Below are 24,296 nucleotides of genomic sequence, written 5' to 3' on the forward strand. Positions count from 1 at the left end.
GGCAATCCTCTTTCTTCATTTTTGGGAACAGGAGAAATCCCAGCAGGCTGGAGGAGGCAAAGGTTGTCTCTATCTCCAAGAATGGACCAAAAAGAGGTCCCATAACAATGACCATTCAGTTATCTTGACCTGGCCCATAAGCAGTTGCAACAGCTGTTTAGACTTTCGAATGTTTATAAGGAGATTGTTTGATGTGGATCGATAATCGTTACAGAGGGAGCGGATCCGTTTGTTTGATGTTATGCACTCTTTATTGAACCAATTTTTGGGTTTGACCCTGGGTTGTCTTGGCGTTCTTTTCCAATCATATAGTAGATATTAGAAGGGATTCAAACCCGGTGATGCCTCCTCGAAATCTGGGTTTTCAACTATCATAGCTTCCATGGACAGCACTTCATAAGAGTTCAACATATCTAGGCATACCCTGTTCGCCTTAATGTTCCACTTCAGCCTAGTGTATTGTGGGTAGGCTTGTCCAAGTGGGGAAATGCTGCTTCTCTCCAAAACCAGGGTAAGGGGAAGTGGGAGACGATCACTAAGCAAGGATTTGTCTCTAGCAAATGAATCAATGTCACTAGCTATGGAGGGTGAAGTCAGAAGATAGTCTATGACACCAGAGCCCCTTGATGAGACCAATGTATATTCTCCAGAGTCAGGAAATTGAGTAAGTCCATTTAGCCGGGACAGGTTGAGCTGCGTGGCCATTTTGGTCAGGCACTTTCCGGCTTGGTTGCACGCTTGGTCCTTAGAGTGTCGGGCTTCTGGTGTCAGGAGAGAGTTGAAGGGATCTTCATCCAGGTCCTCTTCTCTCAACACATTTACCAAACTAGACCCTACCCTTGCATTGAAGTCTCCCGTTATCTTGACCTAAATAACAGGGAAGATGTTGGAGCAGATCATGAAGAAGGCCGTCTGGAATCACTTAGAAAAAAGGCTGTGATCACTGAAGGGCAAGATCATGTCCAAAACAAGTCATGCCAGACTAATCTGTTTTTTCAGTAGAGTTTCAAGCTTGGTAGATGAAGGAAATGCAGTGGGTGTAGCACATCTTGCTTTCAGTAAGACCTTTGGAAAGGCCTCCCATGGTTTTACAAACAATTAGTAAAAAGTGGGCTGTATAATATGACTGTTAAGTGGATTTGTAATGGTTTGAGTGACAAAGGGTGGAGTGCTGCAGGGTTCTGTCCTGGGCCCAGTACTGCTCAACATGCGTATCATATTTTCAGATGACACCAAATTAGCAGGGATAGCTCACAGTCTAGAAGATAGGATCAGAATTCAAATTGACCATAACATGTTAGAGAGCTAGGCCAAAACTAACCCAATTAATTTCATCAAAAATATATGTAGGGTAGTACACTTAGGCAAGGAGCCCCGGTGGCGAAGTGTGTTAAAGCACTGAGCTGCTGAACTTGCAGACCGAAAGGTCCCAAGTTCAAATCCGGGGAGCAGAGTGAGCGCCCGCTGTTGCTCCAGCTTTTGCCAACCTAGTAGTTTGAAAACATGCCAATGTTAGTAGATCAATAGGTTCCACTCTGGCGGGAATGTAACAGCACTCCATGCAGTCATGCCAGCCACATGACCTTGGAGGTGTCTACGGGACAACGCTGGCTCTTCGGCTTAGAAATGGAATTGAGCCCCAACCCACAGAGTCAGATATGACTGGACTTAACGTCAGAGAAAACCTTTACCTTTTACACTTAGGCAGGAGAAAAATGCCATGCACGGGTGGTATAGGATGGGTGACATCTGGCCTGACAATCCTTCATATGATGGGATCTTTGAGTGTTAGAGGACTATAAGTTGAACATGAGCCAACAATGTGATGCAGCAGCTGAAAAGACAATAGGATTTTGGGCTGCATCCAAAAGTATATCGTGTCTAGATTAAGTGAAGTCATGGTGACCTTCTTTCTGCTTTGGGGAGACCTCACCTGAAATAACACTGTGTCCAGTTCTGGGCACCACAATAAAGGCTGGAACATGCTCAGATTCCATTTCTGATTCTACATATCAATTAAGAAATGATTCTGACTGTGACCAACCCATCGTCTCTACAAAGCTTACAACTGTGGCATGGAGGCCTTGGCCCTTTCCCTTTCAAACAACCAACAGGAATGTAAATCTGCTTTAAAGATTTTCTTATTATTTTTCTTGACAGCTCTCATGTGAGAAGGGACTCTTTTCTTCTTCCGCCAGGGCCCAATCGCCTTAGAGGACGTGGCTGTGGATTTCTCCCTGGAGGAGTGGGTTCTCCTGAATCCTGATCAGAAAGCCTTGCACAAGCAGATCATGGAGGAGATGAATGGGATTGTGGACTCTCTTGGTAAGGCTCCCTCACTGATGGGATTTCTGTTTCAAAAGGCAGTATTAGCCTAAATCAGGGGTCCCCAAACTAAGGCCCGGGGGCTGGATGCAGCCCTCCAAAGTCATTTATCTGGCCCCCGCCCTCAGTTTTATAATATAATATTTTTATATCAGTTTTAATAATATAATATATTGTATATACATATAATATTGATATTATGTTATACAATATAATAATAATAATAATAATACCATATAATAATATTAATTATATATTACATAGAATATTACAGTATAGTGGTATAGTTCAATATAGTAGTATATAATGCTAATATTGTGCTATGCTAATAATATAATATATTGTATATACATACAGCTGCTCTGAGTCCCCTTCGGGGTGAGAAGGGTGGGATAGAAATGTAGTAAATAAATGCAGTAAATAAATAATTAATTTTAAACTTCAGCTCTGTCAAAGTCTGAAATGACTTGAAGGCACACAACAACAACAATCCTAATTAACTTGACTATCTCATTGGCCAGTAGCAGGCCCACGCTTTCAATTGAAATCCTGATAGGTTTATGCTGATTAAAATTGTTTTCATTTTTAAATATTGTATTGTTCTTTCATTGTTGTTGTTGTTACTGCTGTTTTGCACTACAAATAAGACATGTGCAGTGTGCATAGGAATTTGTTCGTATTTTTTTTCAAATGATAATTTGGCCCCTCAACCATCTGAAGGATTGTGGACTGGCCCTCTGCTCCAAAAGTTTGAGGACCCCTGTCCTAAATCATCATAGTTGCTGAGGGTCCGCAAGGCAGGGCTTATGCTAGAAATATATGACATAATAATATAAATTCAATGTGTCAGTATCAATGACGGAGTGGCCCTACAGGGAATACATACATTATATACACGAAGAACGTGTTACATGGGAAAATTGACTACTCTAGGTTTTCCATACTTGCATAACCACCACCTGAGGAAGACTACACAGTCGAAACCGGTCGTGGATGGCGACTAATCTTGGATTTGTTTAAAACATTGGATTTTTTTTTAAAAGGATTCACTTACTTGGACGTTTAGATTTGGACTCACAATTAGTGATGTATACAGTCCTCCATGTGGAACATGAACTTTGGTGGTCATTGGACTCACAAACTCTGAATATAGAGTTTTACTTTCTATGAATGTATGTGTGTTGTGGTAACACATGGATTATATTTTGGTTTAGAGACGTGTTTTTTGAAGCATTTAGTATATTTTGAATCTTTATCATCCTTGGTTGCACATTGAATGTTCTATGACAATAGCATATATAGAAATTACTGTTTTATAGTTTATATTATTGGATTACATTTCTAGTTATAGTGGCCTCTTGCCTGTGATTTACCAGCTGGGCCACAGTCTAGCCCTAAGGAATTTGTTCTTTCCACTGAGAAATTTTTGAAAGGAAATGACCTGCCCAGAAAAACAGTTTTGTTGCTAGACAATGTCCGGACGCACCCTGATGCAGAGGAGCTTCAAGATGGGGACATGAAGGCGATGTTTCTGCCACCGAATGTAACTACCATATGCCAACCGATGGATCAGGGTGTTTTGGAAACACTCAAAAGGAACTATCTCAGGAAGCTATTCTCGGCAAGGATAGAAGAAATGGAATAAGTTGTTTGGTGAAGATAAGGATGAGATTATGGGAAGCTGGATGAACGAAGACGATCAGTATGAAATAACGGATGAAGAAATTGTTGCTCTTATCAATTACAGTGGCGACGAAACTGTTGAGCCTCTCAGAATCTCGCACAAGGATAGGGTTAGGGCTCTAGAAACTGCAATGAAACACATCAAGCAACAAGAAGAAGCGACGGGGATCGACATAGCGATGCTGCAAAGATGGCGAGACTTGGCAGCGATGAAACAGCTATCGTCGGAAAACAGGCAAGGATCACAGATATTTAAAAATCTTCCCAGGACTGAACTTTTTACGGATTTAATTTCCAACAATGTTACTGTAAGTTCATTTTATGCAATTCTATCTTTATTTGTAGTTAATTTTTTAGTGGTCAATGTTTTTTGAAGTCAATGTTTTCAATACATTGTGATGTTTTGGTGCTAAATTAGCAAATACAGTAATTACTCCATAATGTTCCCGTGTATTGAACTGCTTCTTCTGTTGATTTGTTGTAAAACATGATGTTTTGGTGCTTTGTAAAGTCATACTGTAATTTGATGTTTAATAGGCTTTTCCTTAATCCCTCCTTATTATCCAATATTTTCACTTATCCAATGTTCTGTTGGTCAGTTTATGTTGGATAAGCGAGCCTGTACTGTACTCAGAAATTAGGTATGGGATCTTCTGTGTTGAAGCAAAAAAATCCAACCTTAAGGGAACATGGGAAAAGAGAACTGGGATTAGGGGAGAGTAATAAAAAGGAGGGAACAATGGTGAAATGGATGGTAGCTAGGTAAAGTCTAAAGCTAGAGAAAAAGGCAAGCATTTGGATGTGAAGGGAAAAGGCATCCATTCCCCAGAGAGAAGGAGACGGAATAAAAAACCGGGCTGGGCTGAGCAACAGGGAGCCTCTGGAGCATATGTTACTCATCTCTCTCTTAGAGGCTCCAGGCAGTCAACCAGTGTCCATCTTTACTGAACAAGGGGTGGGGAAAGGGCAACATGTATATCTTCTTTTCCTCCATGTCTATATTGTTTTAAGGATAATTTCAATCCACTTCTTATCTCACTTCCTTTGAGTCCTCATCACTCATGCTGAGGAATGATTGTTTCTGTTCTTCTTCTTCACAGTAGATAACGGGGAGAAGAACCATGTATGCGCTAAGTGCAGGAAGCATTTGGGACACAATGGGGTCCTTCGTCGACACCAGCAAGGCCACAGAGAAGATGAAGGTTCTGCCAGAGAAAGGCCCGACAAATGCAGTGTATGTGGGCAGTGTTTTACCCAAAATGTGGCACTTGTGCTTCACAAGACACTCAATGTTGGGAAAAGCCATCTTAAATGGAAAGTATCACCAAAATGTGTGGTGAAACATGAGAAATTTCACACAGATCAGGAAGCATACAGATGCCAAGACTGTGGGAAGTGTTTTGCTTCCAGTTCACAATTGGTGAGGCACAAAAGATGTCACACAGGAGAGAAGCCGTATCAATGCCAGGAGTGTGGGAAGTGTTTTGCTGACAGTTCAGCCTTGGTGAGCCACAAAAGACGCCACACAGGAGAGAAACCATACCAATGCCAGGAGTGTGGGAAATGTTTTGCTTCCAGTTCAGACTTGGTGAGCCACAAAAGACTCCACACAGGAGAGAAGCCATACCAATGCCAGGAGTGTGGGAAATGTTTTGCTTACAGTTCAGACTTGGTGAGCCACAAAAGACTCCACACAGGAGAGAAACCATACCAATGCCAGGAATGTGTGAAATGTTTTGCTTCCAGTTCAGACTTGGTGAAACACAAAAGACACCACACAGGAGAGAAGCCATACAAATGTGAGGAGTGTGGGAAATGTTTTGCTTTCAGTTCAGCCTTGGTGAGCCACATAAGAATCCACACTGGGGAGAAGCCATACAAATGTGAGGAGTGTGGGAAATGTTTTGCTCAGAGTTCAAACTTGGTGATTCACAAAAGAATCCACACAGGAGAAAAGCCATACAAATGTGAGGAGTGTGGGAAATGTTTCACTACTAGTTCAGACTTGGTGAAACACAAAAGACTCCACACAGGAGAGAAGCCATACCAATGCCAGGAGTGTGGGAAATGTTTTGCTTCCAGTTCAACTTTGGCGAGCCACAAAAGACTCCACACAAGACTCCACACAGGAGAGAAGCAATACCAATGCCAGGAGTGTGGCAAGTGTTTTGCTTCCCGTTCAGCCTTGGTGAAACAAAAGACTCCACACAGGAGAGAAACCATACAAATGCCATGAATGTGAAAAATGTTCACATTCCCTTCATCCCTTAACCAGCACCAGAGAACACATCCAGGCTAAAAAACAGCCGTTGTGGGTAAATGTCTGATTTCAAACAGGACCCTTTGAGAAGTTCTGCATCAGATTTGGTGGAGTCCCCATTCTTGTCATTTGAATCTGTAAATTACAGGTCCTGGAGCAGAAAGCAAGCTGTGTGTGATAATCCTTCAGAGCAGTGGTCCTCAACCCATGGGTCCCCAGATGCTTTGGCCTTTAACTCCCATAAATCCTAACAGCTGGTAAAGTGCTCGGGATTTCTGGGAGTTGTAGGCCAAAACACCTGGGGACCCACAGGTTGAGAACCACTGCTTCAGAGGGTTAAATATGATTGTCTTGTCACCTCGTCTGATAAGAAATAAACGATATATAATTCCATTCGTTATTGTTGTAGCCCAGCCTCCACCTGAGCTGTCAGGTGAATCTGTGGTTGGGCTTGTTCAGCAAGTGATTGTCTCTGCACCTGCCTTGCCAGAGGTGCAGCCAGAGATTTGTGTATGTATTGTTTTTGTGTAGTTTTAAATTTGTAAAAAGTTAAAGGTTTCCCCTGACGTTAAGTCCAGTCATGTCTGACTCTGGGGTGTGGTGTTCATCTCCATTTCTAAGCCGAAGAGCCGGCGTTGTCCATAGACACAGCCAAGGTCATGTGGCCAGTGGCATGACTGCATGGAGCGCCGTTACCTTCCTGCCGGAGCGGTACCTATTGATCTACTCACATTGGCATGTTTTCGAACGGCTAGGTTGGCAGGAGCTGGAGCTAACATCGGCCGCTCACACCGCTCCCGGGGCTTGAACCTGGGACCTTTCGCTCTGCAGCTCAGTGCTTTAACGCACTTTGCTACCGGGGCTCCCTTTAAATTTGTACTTATAGTTTAAAGCTAACTGACAGTTTGTATGTGTCTGTAATGTAACATATAATCCAGTAGTCCAGTAATGCAAGAGTTAACTACATAGAATAGAGATTGATGGCTAGAGGGAAACAGTGGAAGGTTTCTTATAGTAATAGGACATTTGTCATGCAATGGAATGTGGGAGGTATTAGACAGTGCTTCCCATGAGGTGTTCTGAGAAGGTCGGACACGCAAATGCTGAGGTCCGGCAGATTGTGTAAGTATTGTACAGAACTGCAATAAAATAGAAGCCGCTGGTTTCAGCGGACAGCTGGGAGGTCTGGATGATTAATTTCCATGCGACTGAGCAGTTTTGCCAGATTGTGGGGGAGAGGTAAATTGAGACCAGGAAGTGATTGAGTCTCAATTGAACAATTTCCTAACATGGGTTACGGGCTATCCAGTGACACTCGTCTGCACAGATAAGGCTAATGAAGTAATTAGCTGCAGCAAAAAGAGCAAGATTTACTGCTGGTGGTAACCCTGGACTCCAGAAGGAAGCAGAAGAAGTGACTGCCATCCAGCTACTGAAATAGAGAAAAAAAGTAGCAATCAGGTTTAAACTCAGCTACTGAGGGTCACAGAGTAGCAGTCCTTGAGAGTCTGTTGGATTTGCAGTGTCTCCTAGCAGGCTGAAAAGGGGCCTGGGAGAGAAAAAGCAGAGATGGCCAGTGGAAGTTTTTTAAACGTTATAGATAAACTCTCAGATTCAAATTATAGCCAATGGGCTATAATGATGGAGAGTTTACTGGCAAAAAAGGACTTGAGAGAACTATAACTGGCGCTGATGCTGATCAGGACAGAGATAAGGCTAAAGCCACAATCATATTGTGCCTTCAACCCAATCAGCTGGTGCATGTGAGAAACAAAGTTTCCGCTAGAGTGTGGGATTCTCTTAAAGCGATGCATCAGAGGGAATCCTGTATTTCACAGCTGATATGGACTAAGAGACTGTACAATACTAAGCTAAAGAAGGGCCAGGATGTTAGAGGGCACATAGATTTGATGAAGCATCTTTTTGTTGAAGCAGAGGTGCATGGAGTTGAATTTTCAGAGGCTCAGAAATGCTTTGTACTACTGGCAAGTCTATCAGATGAGTGGGACTATCTGATCCAGTCGTTCCAAAGTTTGAGCGTCCAGGATTTGTCGCTGGACTTGGTTTGTTGTAGAGTCCTCGAGGAGCTGGACAAACAAAAGTGTGAGAAAAGTCCCAGAAGCAAGAGCAGCAGGAGTGTATCCAGGAGAGGCGCAAGAGATGGACTTCCAACCAGATGGTGATGGTGAGAACCAAGAGACATCTGTGTATGGAGTCAAGACAAAGAATTGTTATTCCTGTGGGTGAGAAGGCCATATCGCCAGGAATTGTCCAGGTGCCAAGAGGCCTTTCAGAGGGAGATATTCTTATGGGAAAGGTGGAGGTGCAAAATCAACAACAACTGAGTCCCATGGCTGCCAGTGATCCTGTTTAAGGGGAGAACAAGTGGTTCCTGAACTCTGGAGCAACTCATCACATTGTAATAGATCCAAAGATGTGGAAGAACCTGAAGGATACAGCAGGTACAACTGTGACTTTGGCAGATGGGACTGTGAGAACCATCAATAAGTTTCTTGTTTGGGAGTTAATTGGGAATATGTAATTTGTGTTCCAGATCTTAAAACCAATTGGTTGAGTGTCGCAACATTGACAGAATGTGATTATAAAGTTGTCTTTAAAGGAATTTATTGCCTTGTTTTGAAAAAAGGAAAAATTGTGTGAAAAGGAGTTAAAAGAAACAAATTGTTTCTTTTGCAAGGATGGTGCAGAGGTTTATTGTGTAAAGAAACAAATTGTGCATGATAGATGCATTCATTATCTGCACAGAGCAATGGGACATACTGATGTCAAAGTGCTGAATCAAATGCTAAATGTTTGCTCGGATTTTGAATGTGAGAAATGTGACAATCTGCTAGATTGTGCAGTTTGTAAAGAGGTAAATGTTAAACCAATTCAGTTTTCAAAGAAATCCAAAATCAAAGTAGACGAAATGTTTGAATTTGTTCATGTTCACCTGGCTGGGCCATTTAATAAGAGTGAAGGAGGGTCTGGTTTTGCATTTGTGCTGGTGGAAAGATTAATCAGATTTGCATACATTTATTTTCTCAAGGAAAAAAGTGAAGTTTTGCCACAAATCATAAAGTGGTTGAGTATGGTGGAACGGGTATATGATAAACATGTAGGTACACTATTTTTGACAAAGGAATAGACATTTGTGGTGATGAGACGAATAAGTTTTTGAATAGTCAATATGTAAAGTTCAAAACTATTGATTCATTCAAACCTTATGACGAAGGGATTGCAGAAAAGAGAATGGAGGTGTTGCAGGTGATGCAAAATTGCTTGATGAAAGATTGATGTTGTTTTTCTAGAATTTGGCCTGAAGCCCTGCACATGAGTAATTTCATTGTGAATCATTTGTGGAGCGAGTGTATCAAAGATATTCCATTTAAAAAGATGTACAATAGAGCTCCAAATTTGAAGTATTTAAAGGGTTTTTGTCAGTTTGCGAATGTGCTCACACCTGCTAATCAAAGAATAAAGGGTGAGCCAAAGTGGCGCAGATTGAGATTTCTAGGATTCTACAAAGATCAGCTCAAGTTTCACAGCAGCCCAGGGAGAGTAAGATACTCAAAAGTGAATGGAGATTGTGAAAGTTTACGTAGTCTATGATTGAATAAAGACATGTAGTGCATTGGTTCCAAAGTTTGAGTGAAGAGAACATTTTCATTTACCTAATTGAGAAAGACTACATGAGAAAGCATTCAACAGGCACACATATTTGGGTGAAGGGTTGAGTTAAAAAGTTAAAAGGTTTTACGTGACAGTGGCAGCTCGGATAGTATACGCTAGATATTGGAAAACCTCAGAGGTACCTCCCTTAGCAGAACTGGAACAATGTATTATAGAGTTGCTGATGATGGACAAAATAACAATGCACTTAAGAGGAGAACCTTTAGAGAACTTTGTGGATAGACTGACCTCTCTGCTTAAAAAATCTACGGGACAACCAATGAAGGAAACAAACTGGACACTCTTAGACAACTACCTACAAGAGACAACGCTTTGATGTGGAACACGGACTGGAAGTTAGAAGATCGGAAGTCCTCCTCTAACCCCCCCCCTATACCCCCTCCCCCCCCACCCTCCCCTCCCCGAATAGGGTCCTTCCCCCCCCCTTATTGCTACCTCTACCCCCACACCAGCCTGCCCTCCCTATGTCTCCCCATACCTTCCACTTATGGAAACTTTGTTCTTTTAGTCCACTCTCCCTTCCCTCTTCCCCCTTATTCTCTCTCCTCTCCCTCTATGCTGATGTTAATCACCAAAATTTAATAAAAACTATTTTAAAAAAAAAAACCTTTAGAGAACTTTGTTAATGAATGGCAACCAGTGATCCAACATTTCAATGTAAAATTAATCTAAAAATGTACATAGAGGAAGCTAATAGACTGAAGGCAAGGAGGAAACGGATATAAATTTGGAACGTATAATATTTTTATATGTACTATACAAATAGAAGCCTGTGACCCCTTATTGAAAATATATTGTCTGAGAAATGATTATGAAAGACTAATAGATGAAAGTATTGCACTGTATGCAACAAACACCTGCAATGTATATTTGAATGAATGAAAATAAATAAACATTATATATATAAATAAATAAAAAAAGTTAAAAGGTTTCAAAGGTTTTGAAACAATGTGATGAAATGTGTTTATGTGAAGAAATGCAAAAATGGATTGTAACAATAAAGATGCGTTGAAAATTGTAACTGTAACAACGTATTTGCAAAAGGTTGAATATGTGATATGCATACGTAGCCTAGGGAACTCCATGAGACAGGGAGAAGTGTGATGTTAAATGTAGAAGTTTTAAACAAAAAGTAAACATTTCAGGAGGGGCCTGTGAATGGATTCAAACCCATTTTACTGACTTTGAACTTTGATTTTGCTATTGCTTGCATATAATCTTCAATAAACAGCTTGCTTGCTTATATTCTGGGGCTCCAGCGTGGTTCTGAGGTGCCTACGCAGCCTAGGGGTGCAACAGTTGTTCCTCTGGGCTTACGTTTCCAATTCCATTTCCACCTTGGTTGCAAATGTGAATATTGTAAATAGCCATTATGGGAGGGATCCAGAGTTAGCCCCTTCCTTTTAGGACAGTGGTTCCCAACCAGTAGTCCACGGACCACCAGTGGTTCACAAGAACTAAAATAGTCTGTAAAGGTCCTTCCTTGGAAGCCTTTGAGCAGAGGCCGGATGGCCATCTGTCAGGGGTGCTTTGATTGTGCTTTTCCTGCATGGCCCATGCAGTGTCGTTCAGTTCTAAGATTCCTCTTTAGTGTAAGGTCCTTCCCTGGGAAGATCGTCCACCCATCCCTGTTGCCTTCTTCTTCCAGGGTGAGGCCACAAGGCCCTTCGAGGCCCAGGTGGCGAGGCCTTCTATCGAGCGCCTTCTCCTGGCCTCAGAGGACGTCAGGAGTGGGCCTCCCTGTCCTGGGGAAGGCAGGGCCTATAGGATGGTGGCGGTGGCAGCCTGGCTGCTGCTCCCCTTCAGCTTCCTTTTTGGGGCCTCTGCTGTGGAAGCGGTGGTGCCCGAGCCCCTCCTGCAGGGCACGGAGTTCACCTTCCTGCTTCTGGCTGAGCGCCGTGAGAGCTTCTACGTAGTCGCACCAGGCAACGGCTCCATGGAGGTTGAGTGCCAGGTGAGGGGAGAACAGGAGGCCTCCCTGCCCCCAAAGGCTGCTCTTGGTGTCAGCTGGGGGGTTGCTCCCCCCCCCCCCCCCGCTCTCCATGGGTACCAAAACCAGGCCCCATTCTCTGCAGTACCTTGATCAGATAGGGGCCTTTTGTCTGAAATGGTAAGGGTGGCAAGTCCTGCTGCCTCGGAATGCATTGGGGTCTCCTCTCTTTCCTTCTCTTCTCATGCTTTGCTTTTCCTTGCTTTTACTTTCTCTTCTTGTCAGTTGTCTGACTTCTTTCCTTCTCTTCCCTTCCTTTCTTATCACTTTCCGTTCTTTTGCCTTCTTTCTCTTGCCCTACTTTCCTTGCTTTTTCTTTCTCTTCTCTTCCCTTGCTTGTCTTCTAACCTTCCCTTTATTTGCCTTCTTTTCTCTTGCTCCTCCTTCCCTTCCTTCTTTCCTTCTATCCTTGCCTTCTCTTCCCTTCCTTTTTCTCTTCCCTTCCCTTTACCCGCTTTTCCCTTGCCCGCCCTTGTTTCTTTCTTTCTTTCTTTCCTTCCTTCCTTCCTTCCTTCCTTCCTTGCTTCCATTTTCTCTTCCCTTCCCATCCTGCCCTTTGCTTTTCTTTTCCTCTTCCCTCCTTTTTCTCTTCCCTTTCCTTCCTTCCCTTTGCCTTCCTTCCTCCTTCTTCTGTTACTTTGCTTACTTTTGCCTAGCCTTCACCAGCCTCCTCCTGCCGCCTGAGGATTACAACCAAGAAACACGCCCCCCTCCAACCCTGCTCCTCCTGCCCCCATCTGGGGTTTAGTGGGTTTGGAGCAGTGGTTTCCAACCTTTTTTTGAACCTGATTTCTCTTGAGGAGTTTTGGTGTAAAAAAGCAAAAATTATGCTAAAATCCCAGGATCACTCCCAAGCTGTGAACCTGTGCCTTCAGGGGGAGTGTGACCCCGTCCAACACAGGCTGTGACCCTATGCCCTGTTTGGCCTTGCGACTGACCAGGAGAACCTCTGTCTTGTATGGATTCAATTTCAGTTTGTTTGCCCTCATCCACAGCAGCCAAGCACCGGTCCAGGACCTGAACAGCCTCCTTAGGAGCAGGTGGGAAGGAGTGAGAGAGTTGGACGTCATCTGCGTACAGATGACATCGAACTCCAAAACTCTGAATGATCTCTCCCAACGGCTTCATGTAGATGTTAAACAGCGTGGGAGACAGTATTGAATCCTGCGGGAATTCTGGCAAGGGATTCTGCTTTTCCTGCCTGGCAGAAGGGGGTTGGACTAGATGGCCCACGTGGTCTCTTCTAAATATACTACTCTATGAATCTCTGATTTGGGTGTGAAGGCAAGGGCCTCGAGAGGTGGGGGTTCCTCTCTCTGGATGACCCCAAAAAGGGGCTGGAGAGCGACCTGTGGAGGATGCTCTGGCTGGTGACGCTGCTTGGAGCAGAATGGGGCTGGACTCCACGACCCACGGGATCAATGGTTTCATAACAAAAGAACACACATCTCCTCCTCCTCCCAGTCAGTTCTGCTTGTGTGCTGAGGGGCTCATCATCATCAGACCATGCAGGAATAAACAACCTAAGAACCCCCAACAATGGTCATGCCATCTCAGCTTAAAAACCTCCAAAGGAGACTCTTATGGACTCCCGGTAGGAGCTTTCTCCACCACTTAACAGCTCTTACCTTCATGAAATTCTTTCTAATGTTTAGGTGAGGCCTGCACAAGTTTTCTATGTTAGCAAGGGGAGGAAGAAAAGGAGAAACAGAGTAAAAAATACACGCAACACCCCTGCTAGGTAGGCAGGTGAATTCAATCCTCTCGCAACCTCCTCCAGTTACACAATGGGACAGACTGTCTCATAGGCAAGTCATTGATCCCAATCCCCAAAACACTACAGAGTCCTGGTCCCAGGTCCCTCATCTCTTTGAATAAACACTCTTGAGTTCTGACTTTCATCCAAAGTCCTTTGAGGCTTTATTTAGTTGCTACTTACAACTATTTACAGGTCTTCTCTTAATATACAAAGATAGGCACAAACAATAGAAAGGTCCCAGGTTCAAACCCCGTGAGCAGCGTGAGCTCCCGCTGTTGCTCCAGCTTCTGCCAACCTAGCAGTTCGAAAACATGCCAAGGTGAGTAGATCAATAGGTACCACTCCGGCGGGAAGGTAACGGTGCTCCGTGCAGTCATGCCGGCCACATGACCTTGGAGGTGTCTATGGACAACACCGACTCTTTGGCTTAGAAATGGAGATGAGCACCAACCCCCAGAGTCAGACATGACTGGACTTAACGTCAGGGGAAAACCTTTACCTTATGCACAAACAATAGTACCTTCACACAAGAAGGATAATGATAGATTACATAGGCAGACAATTAGGGCAAGGCCTCTAACACATGGCAGATAGCACGTTCCATGTGGCAAAGAAGGAAGTGCACAAACACGCCGCTCCTATTCTTCCCTCCAGAGGACCATCTTCTCTATTTTCTTAACCCTTTAGAGTACTGTGCTGTGAACACATGTCTATTGAGACTGTATTTTTCCACACTGGAGGCATGTGGGTAATGCATTTCTATCTATTACATCTTTTTCTTCCTGAAAGTCAGGGGGTCCTATTAACCCAAAAAGCATTTGGTAGCCTATTCCCTCCTCTCTGCCGAGGGAGAAGCCCTTCCTTATTTTCTCCAAGCTAAACATACGAATATGTAGTCAAAGACTTTCATGGCCAGAATCACTGGGCTGCCGTCAGATTTCTAGGCTGGGATTCAGTGTTAAGATAGCCAATTGCAACACCGACACATCAAACAGACAATAGTTCTTTCTCCCACCCTGAACATTATTCCACAGATATATAAACCCCATTTGCCAACAATCCTTACAACCTCTGAGGATGCCTGTCACAGATGTGGGTGAAACGTCAGGAGAGAATGCTTCTGGAACATGGACACAGCCTGGAATATTCACAGCAACTAAAGATACCCAGCCCTCTCAGCCATTCTCTACAGCCCGTCTCTGGAGAGATTCTATCTTGTCAATATCCATCTTGAATTGTGCGACCAAGAACTGGAGACAGGGTCATTCCAGGTGAGGACTCAACAAAGCAGCAGAAAGGAGGATGTGACATCCTTGGATACAGACACTATGCTCCTATTGGTACAGCCTAGAATCATATTGACATTTATAGCTGCTACATCACACTATGCTTTTTTTAAAAAAAAAACCTACACAATCGGAACAAAACTTTATGGCTTCTCCCCTGTGTGCGATCTTTGATGGGTACGTAAACTGTCACTGCGACTGAAGCTTTCTCCACATTCTATGCATTTATGTGGCTTCTCCCCTGTGTGGGTCCTTTGATGGGAATGTAGATTGCCACTTTGACAAAAGCTCTTTCCACATTCCATGCATTTGTGTGGCTTCTCCCCTGTGTGGGTCTTTTGATGGTTATGCAGACTTGCACGGTGACTGAAGGTTTCTCCACATGCTACGCATTTATATGGCTTCTCCCCAGTGTGGGTCCTTTGATGGGAACGTAGACTGTCTCTCCTACTGAAGCTTTCTCCACATTCCATGCATTTATGTGGCTTCTCCCCTATGTGGGTCCTTTGATGGTAACGTAGACTGCCACTGCGACTGAAGCTTTCTCCACATTCTATGCATTTATATGGCTTCTCCCCTGTGTGGGTCCTTTGATGGGAACGTAGACTGCCACTTTGACTGAATCTTTCTCCACATTCTATGCATTTATATGGCTTCTCCCCTGTGTGGGTCCATTGATGGGAACGTAGACTGCCACTGCGACTGAAGCTTTCTCCACATTCTATGCATTTATATGGCTTCTCCCCTGTGTGGGTCCATTGATGGGAACGTAGACTGCCACTGCGACTGAAGTTTTCTCCACATTCCATGCATTTATATGGCTTCTCCCCTGTGTGGGTCCTTTGATGGGAACGTAGATTTCCAATCTGACTGAAGCTTTCTCCACATTCCATGCATTTATATGGCTTCTCCCCTGTGTGGGTCCTTTGATGGGAATGTAGATGTCCACTCTGACTGAAGCTTTCTCCACATTCCATGCATTTATAAGGCTTCTCCCCTGTGTGGGTCCGTTCATGTACAGTAAGAGAATTTTTCCAATCAAATTGTTTCCCGCATTCCATACACTGATGTAACTTCTCCCATGTGTGTGATCTAGGATAGGGAGGTAGAGGACTTGCCATTCTTTTATATTTATAATTCAAATATTATGCCAGGGGTTCACAGATATAACTTCCTGAACAGCAGTCTTTGTATTGCTGTAGCCTTCAAGTAGCTTTCCCAAGCCTCTCTTTCTTCAGTACAATCTTATTTCCTCCCTTAATTGCACAGGTATGTAGCTTGAAATATATTTTCCACTAGTTATTTCTTCTTGTTGTCTTTGGTGTGTAGCTTGAAGTCACTTTAGACTTAGAGCACACCTCGGGCAAAGCTCCCACAAGGTGTTCTTCGCAGAACTTGTTCAGAAGTTACCTGCCAGACAAATGAGAGGAAAACCTCTTCAGGAGTTGAACAGATAAAGATCTCATGGAACACGGAAAAACAAGTCTCATGCTGTAGCAAACCCAGGGGAAGAGGGAAAGTGCCCACTGCCTGGTGACAAATACTTCCCCAACAACAAACAATCCCTCCTCAGGGACAAAGGGACAGTGCCGAAAGATTCTCTGTGTGCGATTTCTTACACTGTGAGGGTGTTTAGGGAGGAGCCTTTAAAATTCTCAGCCAGAGAGGTCCTAGCCTCTCTAAACTACAAACTCTAGAATCCTGTAGGAAAAAGCCATGGAATTTTAAAGGGGAAGCACACTCTTCTCCTACTTGGAAGGCCAGGCACTAACCTTTCTGAGGCTGTAGGGATTCTTCCTCTGTGTGGCTTTATGAGCCTTCTCCTTCATCCCTCCACCCATCCTCCCGTCCTTTCTTTGCAGCCTCCTCTGCCCTCCTCTTCCTGCCTCCAGAGGGTACTTACATCCTTCCCACCCTTCCTTTGCTCATGAATGGGGAGTAGTGGATGTGTTGCAGCCTCGTATTACCTCCAGCTCAGCAGTATGAGCTGGATTAGCTTGTGTTCCCAAAACACAATTGTTTAGATTTACCATTTACATTTTTCTTACTAATGGTTCATGAGTTGTAATTTATTTTAAAAGAAAGGCACGATAAATGCAGACCTGGAGACTGGAATTACATCAACATCTGTACTAGGTAGGCCTTTAAGGGGAGGACATCACATAATGGGGAGGCTGCAGAAGAGAAGGCCCTCATCCTGATCCTCATGCAAAGCATGGCTCCCTTTGGCTGGTGCTGAAGAAAGTGCACTCCAAGGAGGGAAAAGAACGTGTCTCCAAATATTCCTAACTGCTCACAGACATTATTCCTATGGTTTTTGGGGAGGCAGAAGATCCACGAGACACGTTTTAAAGCTACAGAATTCTGAATACAAACAAGTAAGAATCACAACGTGTAGTCAGACCTCTGTATCCACAGGTTTCCATGAGATACATTGCATTCCTATGCATTCCATTATTTCAGTTTAAGTATCTATCTGTCTCTAATTCTTAGAAGGGCTTGGTTTAACCTCCAATTTCCCAGTAAAATGGAATTCCTGTGTTTCAAATGATCCATTTTAAAAAGAGTGGCGTCACTATGAAAAGTACGAAAACAGTACTACTACTACTAATAATAATAATAATATGTTTTATGTCTTGCCCATCCCTGCTCATGGCTGTAGGCAGGGTGCAACATCACAAAAAACACATTCACCTAAAACATTCTTTAAAATACACATATTACAACATATTTTTTACAAAATATATATCAAAATACAGAAAACAAAAATGAAACATCAGGTGCAAGTTTCAAAGTCATCATGCAAACTGTCTGGGTGGGCCTGCTGGAAAAGAGAGGTTTTCACTGGTATCTCACATTGCGACAGAAGATCTAGCTGTGAGAGCTGTTGGAAGATCTGATTTCAATCCTACAAAAGGAGGGGGAGTACCCATATATGTCAAAAACATTTACGTTGCAGAAGAGATACAAGACTGCAATCTGGGAAACCAGCTTGAAAGCATCTGGATAATAATCAAGGGAACTGGGACGAAAAAAGATCTCGTTGTGGGTGTCTACTACAGACCTCCGAGCCAGGATGAAGAACTCAACGAAGTTTTCTGTCAGCAGTTGACCAAACAGGCACAAAGAAGAGATATATTAGTCATGGGCAATTTCAACTATCCTGATATCTGCCGGAAAACAAACTTGGACAAAAGTGAGAAGTCCAACAAATTCCTTGCTTGCCTTGCAGACAATTTTATGGTCCAGAAAGAAAACAATGGAGGCATGCCTGTGGCAAAAGGAAGAGGCCTCCCGTTTTATCTTGCCATGCAGACTCCCTCCTTTGCAGTCCTGTCATGGATTCATTTTTCTTGAAGGCTAGCAATCTCTACCAACCCTAATTATTCCAGTATTATTATTATTATTGTTGTTGTTGGTCAGGTGTGCTTTATGTTTTGGTTCACAAAGGCAGAAGGGGGTTGGACTATATGGCCCAAGGGGTCTCTTCCAACCATGTTTATTATGGTATTATTATTATTGGGTGGTTTTCTGTCAGGGGTGCTTTGATTGTGGTGTGGTGCACAAAAGCAGAAGGGGGTTGGAGTAGATGGCCCAAGGGGTCTCTTCCAACCCTCTGTATTATTTTTATGATGATTATTATTATTATTAACATTGAGGCTATATTTGTTCCCTTTTTGTTTTTTTTTACTTCAAAATAAGATATGTGCAGTGTGCATAGAAATTTGTTCATCGTTTTTTAAAAAACTATAATCCAGCCCTCCAATGATCTGTGAACTGTGAACTGGCCCCCACTTTAAAAAGTTTGGGGACCCCTGGTTTAGCCGGTATTGCACCACCTGACATCTGCACCACCTGATTTCATTGCAGTCAGCAATGAAAGGACCAAGGCAGTGACATCTCTGACCCATCAGTCAGCATGCCAACGTCTTAAATCAAGAAACAGTTGGGTCTAATACAGGGTCTACTCCCATCCCAATTTGCACTTCCAAGAATTTGCAGCACTTCATCAGTCACCCAGTCTATTTTTACAACCTCTCCGTTTTAATCCATGTTTTTTATTAAGTTTTTGTCATTGATTTTTATTGGTTAATGTTTAAATTTTTATAATTGTGTATGTCTCTTGTCTATTGTTGTGTTTTATATTGTTATTGTTTTTATTCGGGCTTGGCCTCATGTAAGCTGCCCTGAGCCCCCTTTGGGGAGATAGAGATGGGGTATAAATATAATTTCATTATTATTATTATTATTATTATTATTATTATTATTATTATTATTATTATTATTATATCCACAGAGATAATCGCAAGAACACCTCAGCAAGTGAGGGTCCAAAAGTGGAAGGCTAAAACCCGGTACTTCAATCCATGGCTGATACCAGATGAGAAAATCCCCCCTGGGCACATAGATGATGGGCCGACTTGGAAGGCGCTAAACAGACTGTGCTCTGGCATCACCTCCGTCACAAGTGCGGTTGTGGGGACGAGGGAGAGGGCCTTCTCTGTGGCGGCCCCCCGGCTCTGGAACGCGCTCCCTAGAGAAATTAGGCAAGCTACCATCTTGGAAGTGTTCAGAACAGCCTGAAAACCTGGCTCTTCACACAGGCTTTTGAATAAGTACCGCCCACTGTACGCTAAACCCTTATACTAGCAGTTACTTCTGACCAGTTGTACTTGTTGGTTAACTTCTCGACATACCGTGTTTCCCCGAAAATAAGACAGTGTCTTATATTAATTTTTGCTCCCAAAGATGCTCTAGGTCTTATTTTCAGGGGATGTCTTATTTTTCCATGAAGAAGAATTCACATTTATTGTTGAACGAAAAAATGAACATTTATTATATACTGTACAGTAGTTGCCATCAGAAACCAGCATAACCAGACAAACTGTGAATCCTATCAAGAATGTCTTGTTACTACCAATATTTCCATGTACAACAATCTATGGTACATACATTTACCGATCCTGCATGCTCTGGTGTTCTGTTCGGCGGGCATGCTTCCAAACAAAAACTTTGCTAGGTCTTACTTTCGGGGGAGGCCTTATATTTAGCAATTCAGCAAAACCTCTACTAGGTCTTATTTTCTGGGGATGTCTTATTTTAGGGGAAACAGGGTAGCCACAGAGTTGACCCCAGTTTAAGGTTCTCTCCATGATCTTATAGCACCTTAACTTCCTTCATGTTCACAAGTTTCATTCAGTGCACTTTGCCCAGCCCATTGTATGATTTTATTGCTATGTTTCATCATGTGTTTTATAATGACTGTGATTTTATTTTATGCCTTTTAATTTTATTTGTGTGGGGTTTTTTTGTATTTGATACTACTGTATGCTTGTTTTATATCTGTGAGCCGCCCCGAGTCCCTCTGGGGAGATGTTGGCAGGGTATAAAAATAAAATTATCACAAGGGGCAGAGCCACCCTTAAGAAATGGGGCCACGGAGTGGAGTCCACAACATGCGTGTGTGGAGAAGAGCAAACCACAGACTACTGACTACAATGCAGCCTGAGCCCTGCCACATGCACCATGGAGGACCTTCTCAGAGGCACCCCAAGTGGCCAGGTTCTGGTCAAAGGACATTTAGTATCAGGTCAAGTTTTAAACTTTGTGTTTTTAACGGGCCGGCAGAACGTTGGATAAGTGAATATGTTGGATAATAAGGACAAATTAAGGAAAAGCCTATTAAACATCAAATTAGGTTATGATTTTACAAATTAAGCACCAAAACATCATGTTATACACGAAATTTGACAGAAAAAGTAGTTCAATACGCAGTAATGCTATGTAGTAACTACTGTATTTACGAATTTAGCACCAAGATATCACGATATATTGAAAACATTGACTACAAAAATGTGTTGGATAATCCAGAACGTTGGATAAGTGAGACTCTACTGTACATTACAACTGTATTCTCGATTCAGTTCTGACGCAATAAATAAATAGAGTCTCACTTATCCAACATAAACGGGCCAGCAGAATGTTGGATAAGTGAATATGTTGGATAATACGGAGAGATTAAGGAAAAGCCTATTAAACATCAAATTAGGTTATGATTTTACAAATTAAGCCCCAAAGCATCATGTTAGACAACAAATTTGACAGAAAAAGTAGTTCAATACTCAGTAATGCTATGTAGTAATTACTGTATTTACGAATTTAGCACCAAAATATAACGATGTATTGAAAACATTGACTACAAAAATGCGTTGGATAATCCAGAACGTTGGATAAGTGAGACTCTACTGTACATCAAATAAACCTAAAAACATTACTTTAAATGACACGAAACAAAGATTAAGGCAGATTGCAACATTGTCAAGCACACGTTCACCTGCCCACCCTCCGCCCCAGGCCTGGCCACACTCACCGGCTGAGAGAGAAGAGAACTCCGGCTCTGAGGAGTCCCTGAGGGAGGCCAGGCCCGAAACACCGGGATGCAGGGAGGGAAAGAAGGCCCACGCGAGACCCAGGCCTGGAATGGAGGGCGCCCAAGACAAGGCCCCACTACTCCGGAAGTGAGCTCAGGGGGAAATGCGTCACCGTCTCCTCCCCTCCTGAGCACTTCCTTCGGCCTCTCTGGGAAGCAGAAGCCTCCCTCTCGCTCCACTTCCGCCCGGACCGAACATGGCGGCCACGAGGAGGCGCCCATAGAGAGGCGGGGCTTAGCGTTAAAGGAACAGGACTGCGCCTGGAAAGGGAGAGCCAGACAGGCAGGCAGAGAAGCAGCTTTTAGGGCCGCCTTCCTTTCTTCTTCACTTCACTTTCCATTCCGTGGGACCTCGTCCCCTCTCAGAGCCTCCTTCCCAATCCCTGGCCTCCCAGCTCCATTGGACTCCATCACCCAGAATCCCTGATCCTTGGGCCAAAGCAGCTGAGGGTTCTGGGACTTGAAGGCCAAAAGAAAGGGCTCTGGGAATCCCTGCTGCAGAGAATGCCTCCCTTGGACTACAACTCCCATCATCCATGGAGAAGGGCCTAGCACAAAGGTTGGGGAGTGCTGGGAGTTGTAGTGAGAGGGCACAAAGAAAGAAAAGGCCTTGTTTAGACCTTGTTTTTGGATGAATGTATTTTTAACTATGCCTTTATGTATAAGGTAAAGGCAAAGGTTTCCTCTGACGTTAAGTCCAGTCGTGACCGACTCTGTGAGTTGGTGCTCATCTCCATTTCTAAGCTGAAGAGCCGGCGCTGTCCATAGACACCTCCAAGGTCATGTGGCCGCAGGCATGACTGCATGGAGCGCCCTTACCTTCCCGTCGGAGCGGTACCTATTGCTCTACTCACATTGGCATGTTTTTGAAATGCTAGGTTGGCAGGAGCTGGGGCTAACAGTGGGCGCTCACTCCGCTCCTGGGATTTGAACCTGGGACCTTTTGGTCCACAAGTTCAGCAGCTCAGTGTTTTAACACACTATGCCACCAGGAGCCTTTATGTATATATCACTTTTAATCCAATTTTATTTCAGGCTTGTTTTTATGCTCAAGGCAGAGAAAGGCGGGATATAAATAAGGTAATTTTTTTTTTCCGTGTCAGGAGCAACCTGAGTTGCTTCTGGAGTGAGAGAATTGGCCGTCTGCAAGGACATTGCCCAGGGGGCGCCCATATGGTTGATGTTTTTACCATCTTTGTGGGAGGCTTCTCTCATGTCCCCGCATGGAGCTGATAGAGGGAGCTCTTCCGCGCTCTCCGTGGGTAGGATTCGAACCTGGCAGCTTTCAGGGCAGCAACGCAACCTTCTAGTCACAAGGCTTTAACCCACTACACCACCGGGGGTTCCATTTACCTTATTGGAGCCCCCAGATAGCGTAGTGGATTAAGTGACTTGAAGGTTGGATGATGTCTTAGGCGAACTCTACATCTTTGGGGAGGGGAGTGCTGTGTCTGACAGCAAAGGTGTTCATACAACACTAAATGGAAGTGGAACCTCACCAGGTATGACCCTCTTAGATGTGGTCTCTACTGCAATCACAACAAAAGGAGAAGAGGCTGGGGATCGCAGGAGAAGGGCATCTGGGGCCCTCCCTCCTCAGGAGGCCTAAGACCCAAAACAACTCAAATTCCCTAAATCTATAAACAACCAGGATTTCTCTTTATCTGTGCTCCCTTCGAGATTCTCTAGATCTTTTTGTGGGCAAAGATTATGGGAGTTGGAATCCAAATAAGTAACTTTGAACTAATAATGTAATGACGCAGGAATCTTTGTTTCATTTTGAACTTTGGATTAATATGCACCTGGTCAACCGCTGCCATCAGAAATGACAAGTCAATGTTAAAGTGGTGTCAGATAATCAATGCACATTCTCCTTATTTCTTTCTAAGTCATTGTCCAACATGGACAAACTCAAACACATGTGACTTCATGAGGAAGAAAGCCTTTACTTTAAAGATCTTGGGAGACATATTTGTTTTGGACTACAACTCCCAGGATCCTCCAACTCTTATGCCAGGCCTTTCTGCTTGGATGATGGGAGTTGTAGTCCAAGAGAGGCATTCTCTCCACTCTCTGGAGCAGGGATTTCCAAATACTATCCCTCTAGTATTTCTTGGACTTCAACACGCAGAAGCCTTACCTGCCTTGGCCCAAGATCAGAGATTCTGGGACATGGAGTTTACAGAGATAGAAGGCAAGTGCTAGGGAGCTTTGTTCCTGAGAAGCCTTTTTCTTCTGAATGGGTCATCCTTCTAAATATTGACTCTCCTGTCTCCTCGGCCTTTTCCCCCTGCAAACAAAACACATCCAGCTCCCTTAGCCATTTCCTATAGCCCTTTTTTGGAGATATTCTTGCGTGAATTGTGCTGCCCAGAATTGGACACAGGGTTATTGAAGTATACAAAAGAGGCAACTAAAACTTACCAGGATCTAGACATCATGCTCCTATTGGTACAGCCTAGAATCACATTGGCTTTTTTTGTTGCTACATCAAACACGTTTTTTTTTTAAAAAAAATTATTCAAAAACAAAAAGAAAAATAAAGAAAAGAAAAACAAACCAAAGCATGTTTACACAAATTACAATTTTGGTACTTTTTAGAAAAAGGACCACTTAACAAATATAAAGAGAACAAGTTCACACATCTGCACAATAGGAAAAAAACTATCAGACAACAAAAAATCTATAATCATCTCATTAACTATATGATTTTTTTGCGTATATACTCTCATTTTTTAAAATTGCTGTTCTATACTCTATACTTCATCAATTTAGTTAATTTTTCAATCTCAACTGATTCAGGAATTGTCATCAGCCATTGTCATCATTCTTTGTCTTCTATTCTCTGAAGTTAGGGAGAAATGCTACGT

The 24,296-nt window shown here is 43.3% G+C and overlaps 2 protein-coding genes across 2 annotated transcripts in view; one reads left to right on the forward strand and one right to left on the reverse strand.

The window, feature by feature from the left end:
- The window catches only part of LOC100561669 (zinc finger protein 493-like), a 39,565-nt gene extending 30,945 nt beyond the window's left edge, over positions 1-8,620 (forward strand). Inside the window, exon 6 of the mRNA XM_062972708.1 lies at positions 5,370-8,620. Within this exon, the coding sequence (XP_062828778.1) occupies positions 5,370-6,244 (875 nt within the window). The 3' untranslated portion in view covers positions 6,245-8,620. The remainder of the gene's footprint in view (positions 1-5,369) is intronic.
- A 5,227-nt stretch (positions 8,621-13,847) lies between these two features.
- Positions 13,848-24,276, reverse strand: LOC103280832 (zinc finger and SCAN domain-containing protein 2). Its single transcript, XM_008121059.3, has 2 exons — positions 21,367-24,276; positions 13,848-16,406 (listed from the first exon to the last, which is right to left on the reverse strand). Exon 2 carries the CDS (start codon positions 16,115-16,117, stop codon positions 15,140-15,142), a length of 978 nt encoding a protein of 325 aa, XP_008119266.1. The 5' UTR covers positions 16,118-16,406; positions 21,367-24,276; the 3' UTR covers positions 13,848-15,139.
- Between the last annotated feature and the right edge of the window lie 20 nt (positions 24,277-24,296).

Source organism: Anolis carolinensis, chromosome 2, assembly GCF_035594765.1.
Source record: "Anolis carolinensis isolate JA03-04 chromosome 2, rAnoCar3.1.pri, whole genome shotgun sequence".
NCBI classification, from domain to species: Eukaryota; Metazoa; Chordata; class Lepidosauria; order Squamata; family Dactyloidae; genus Anolis; species Anolis carolinensis.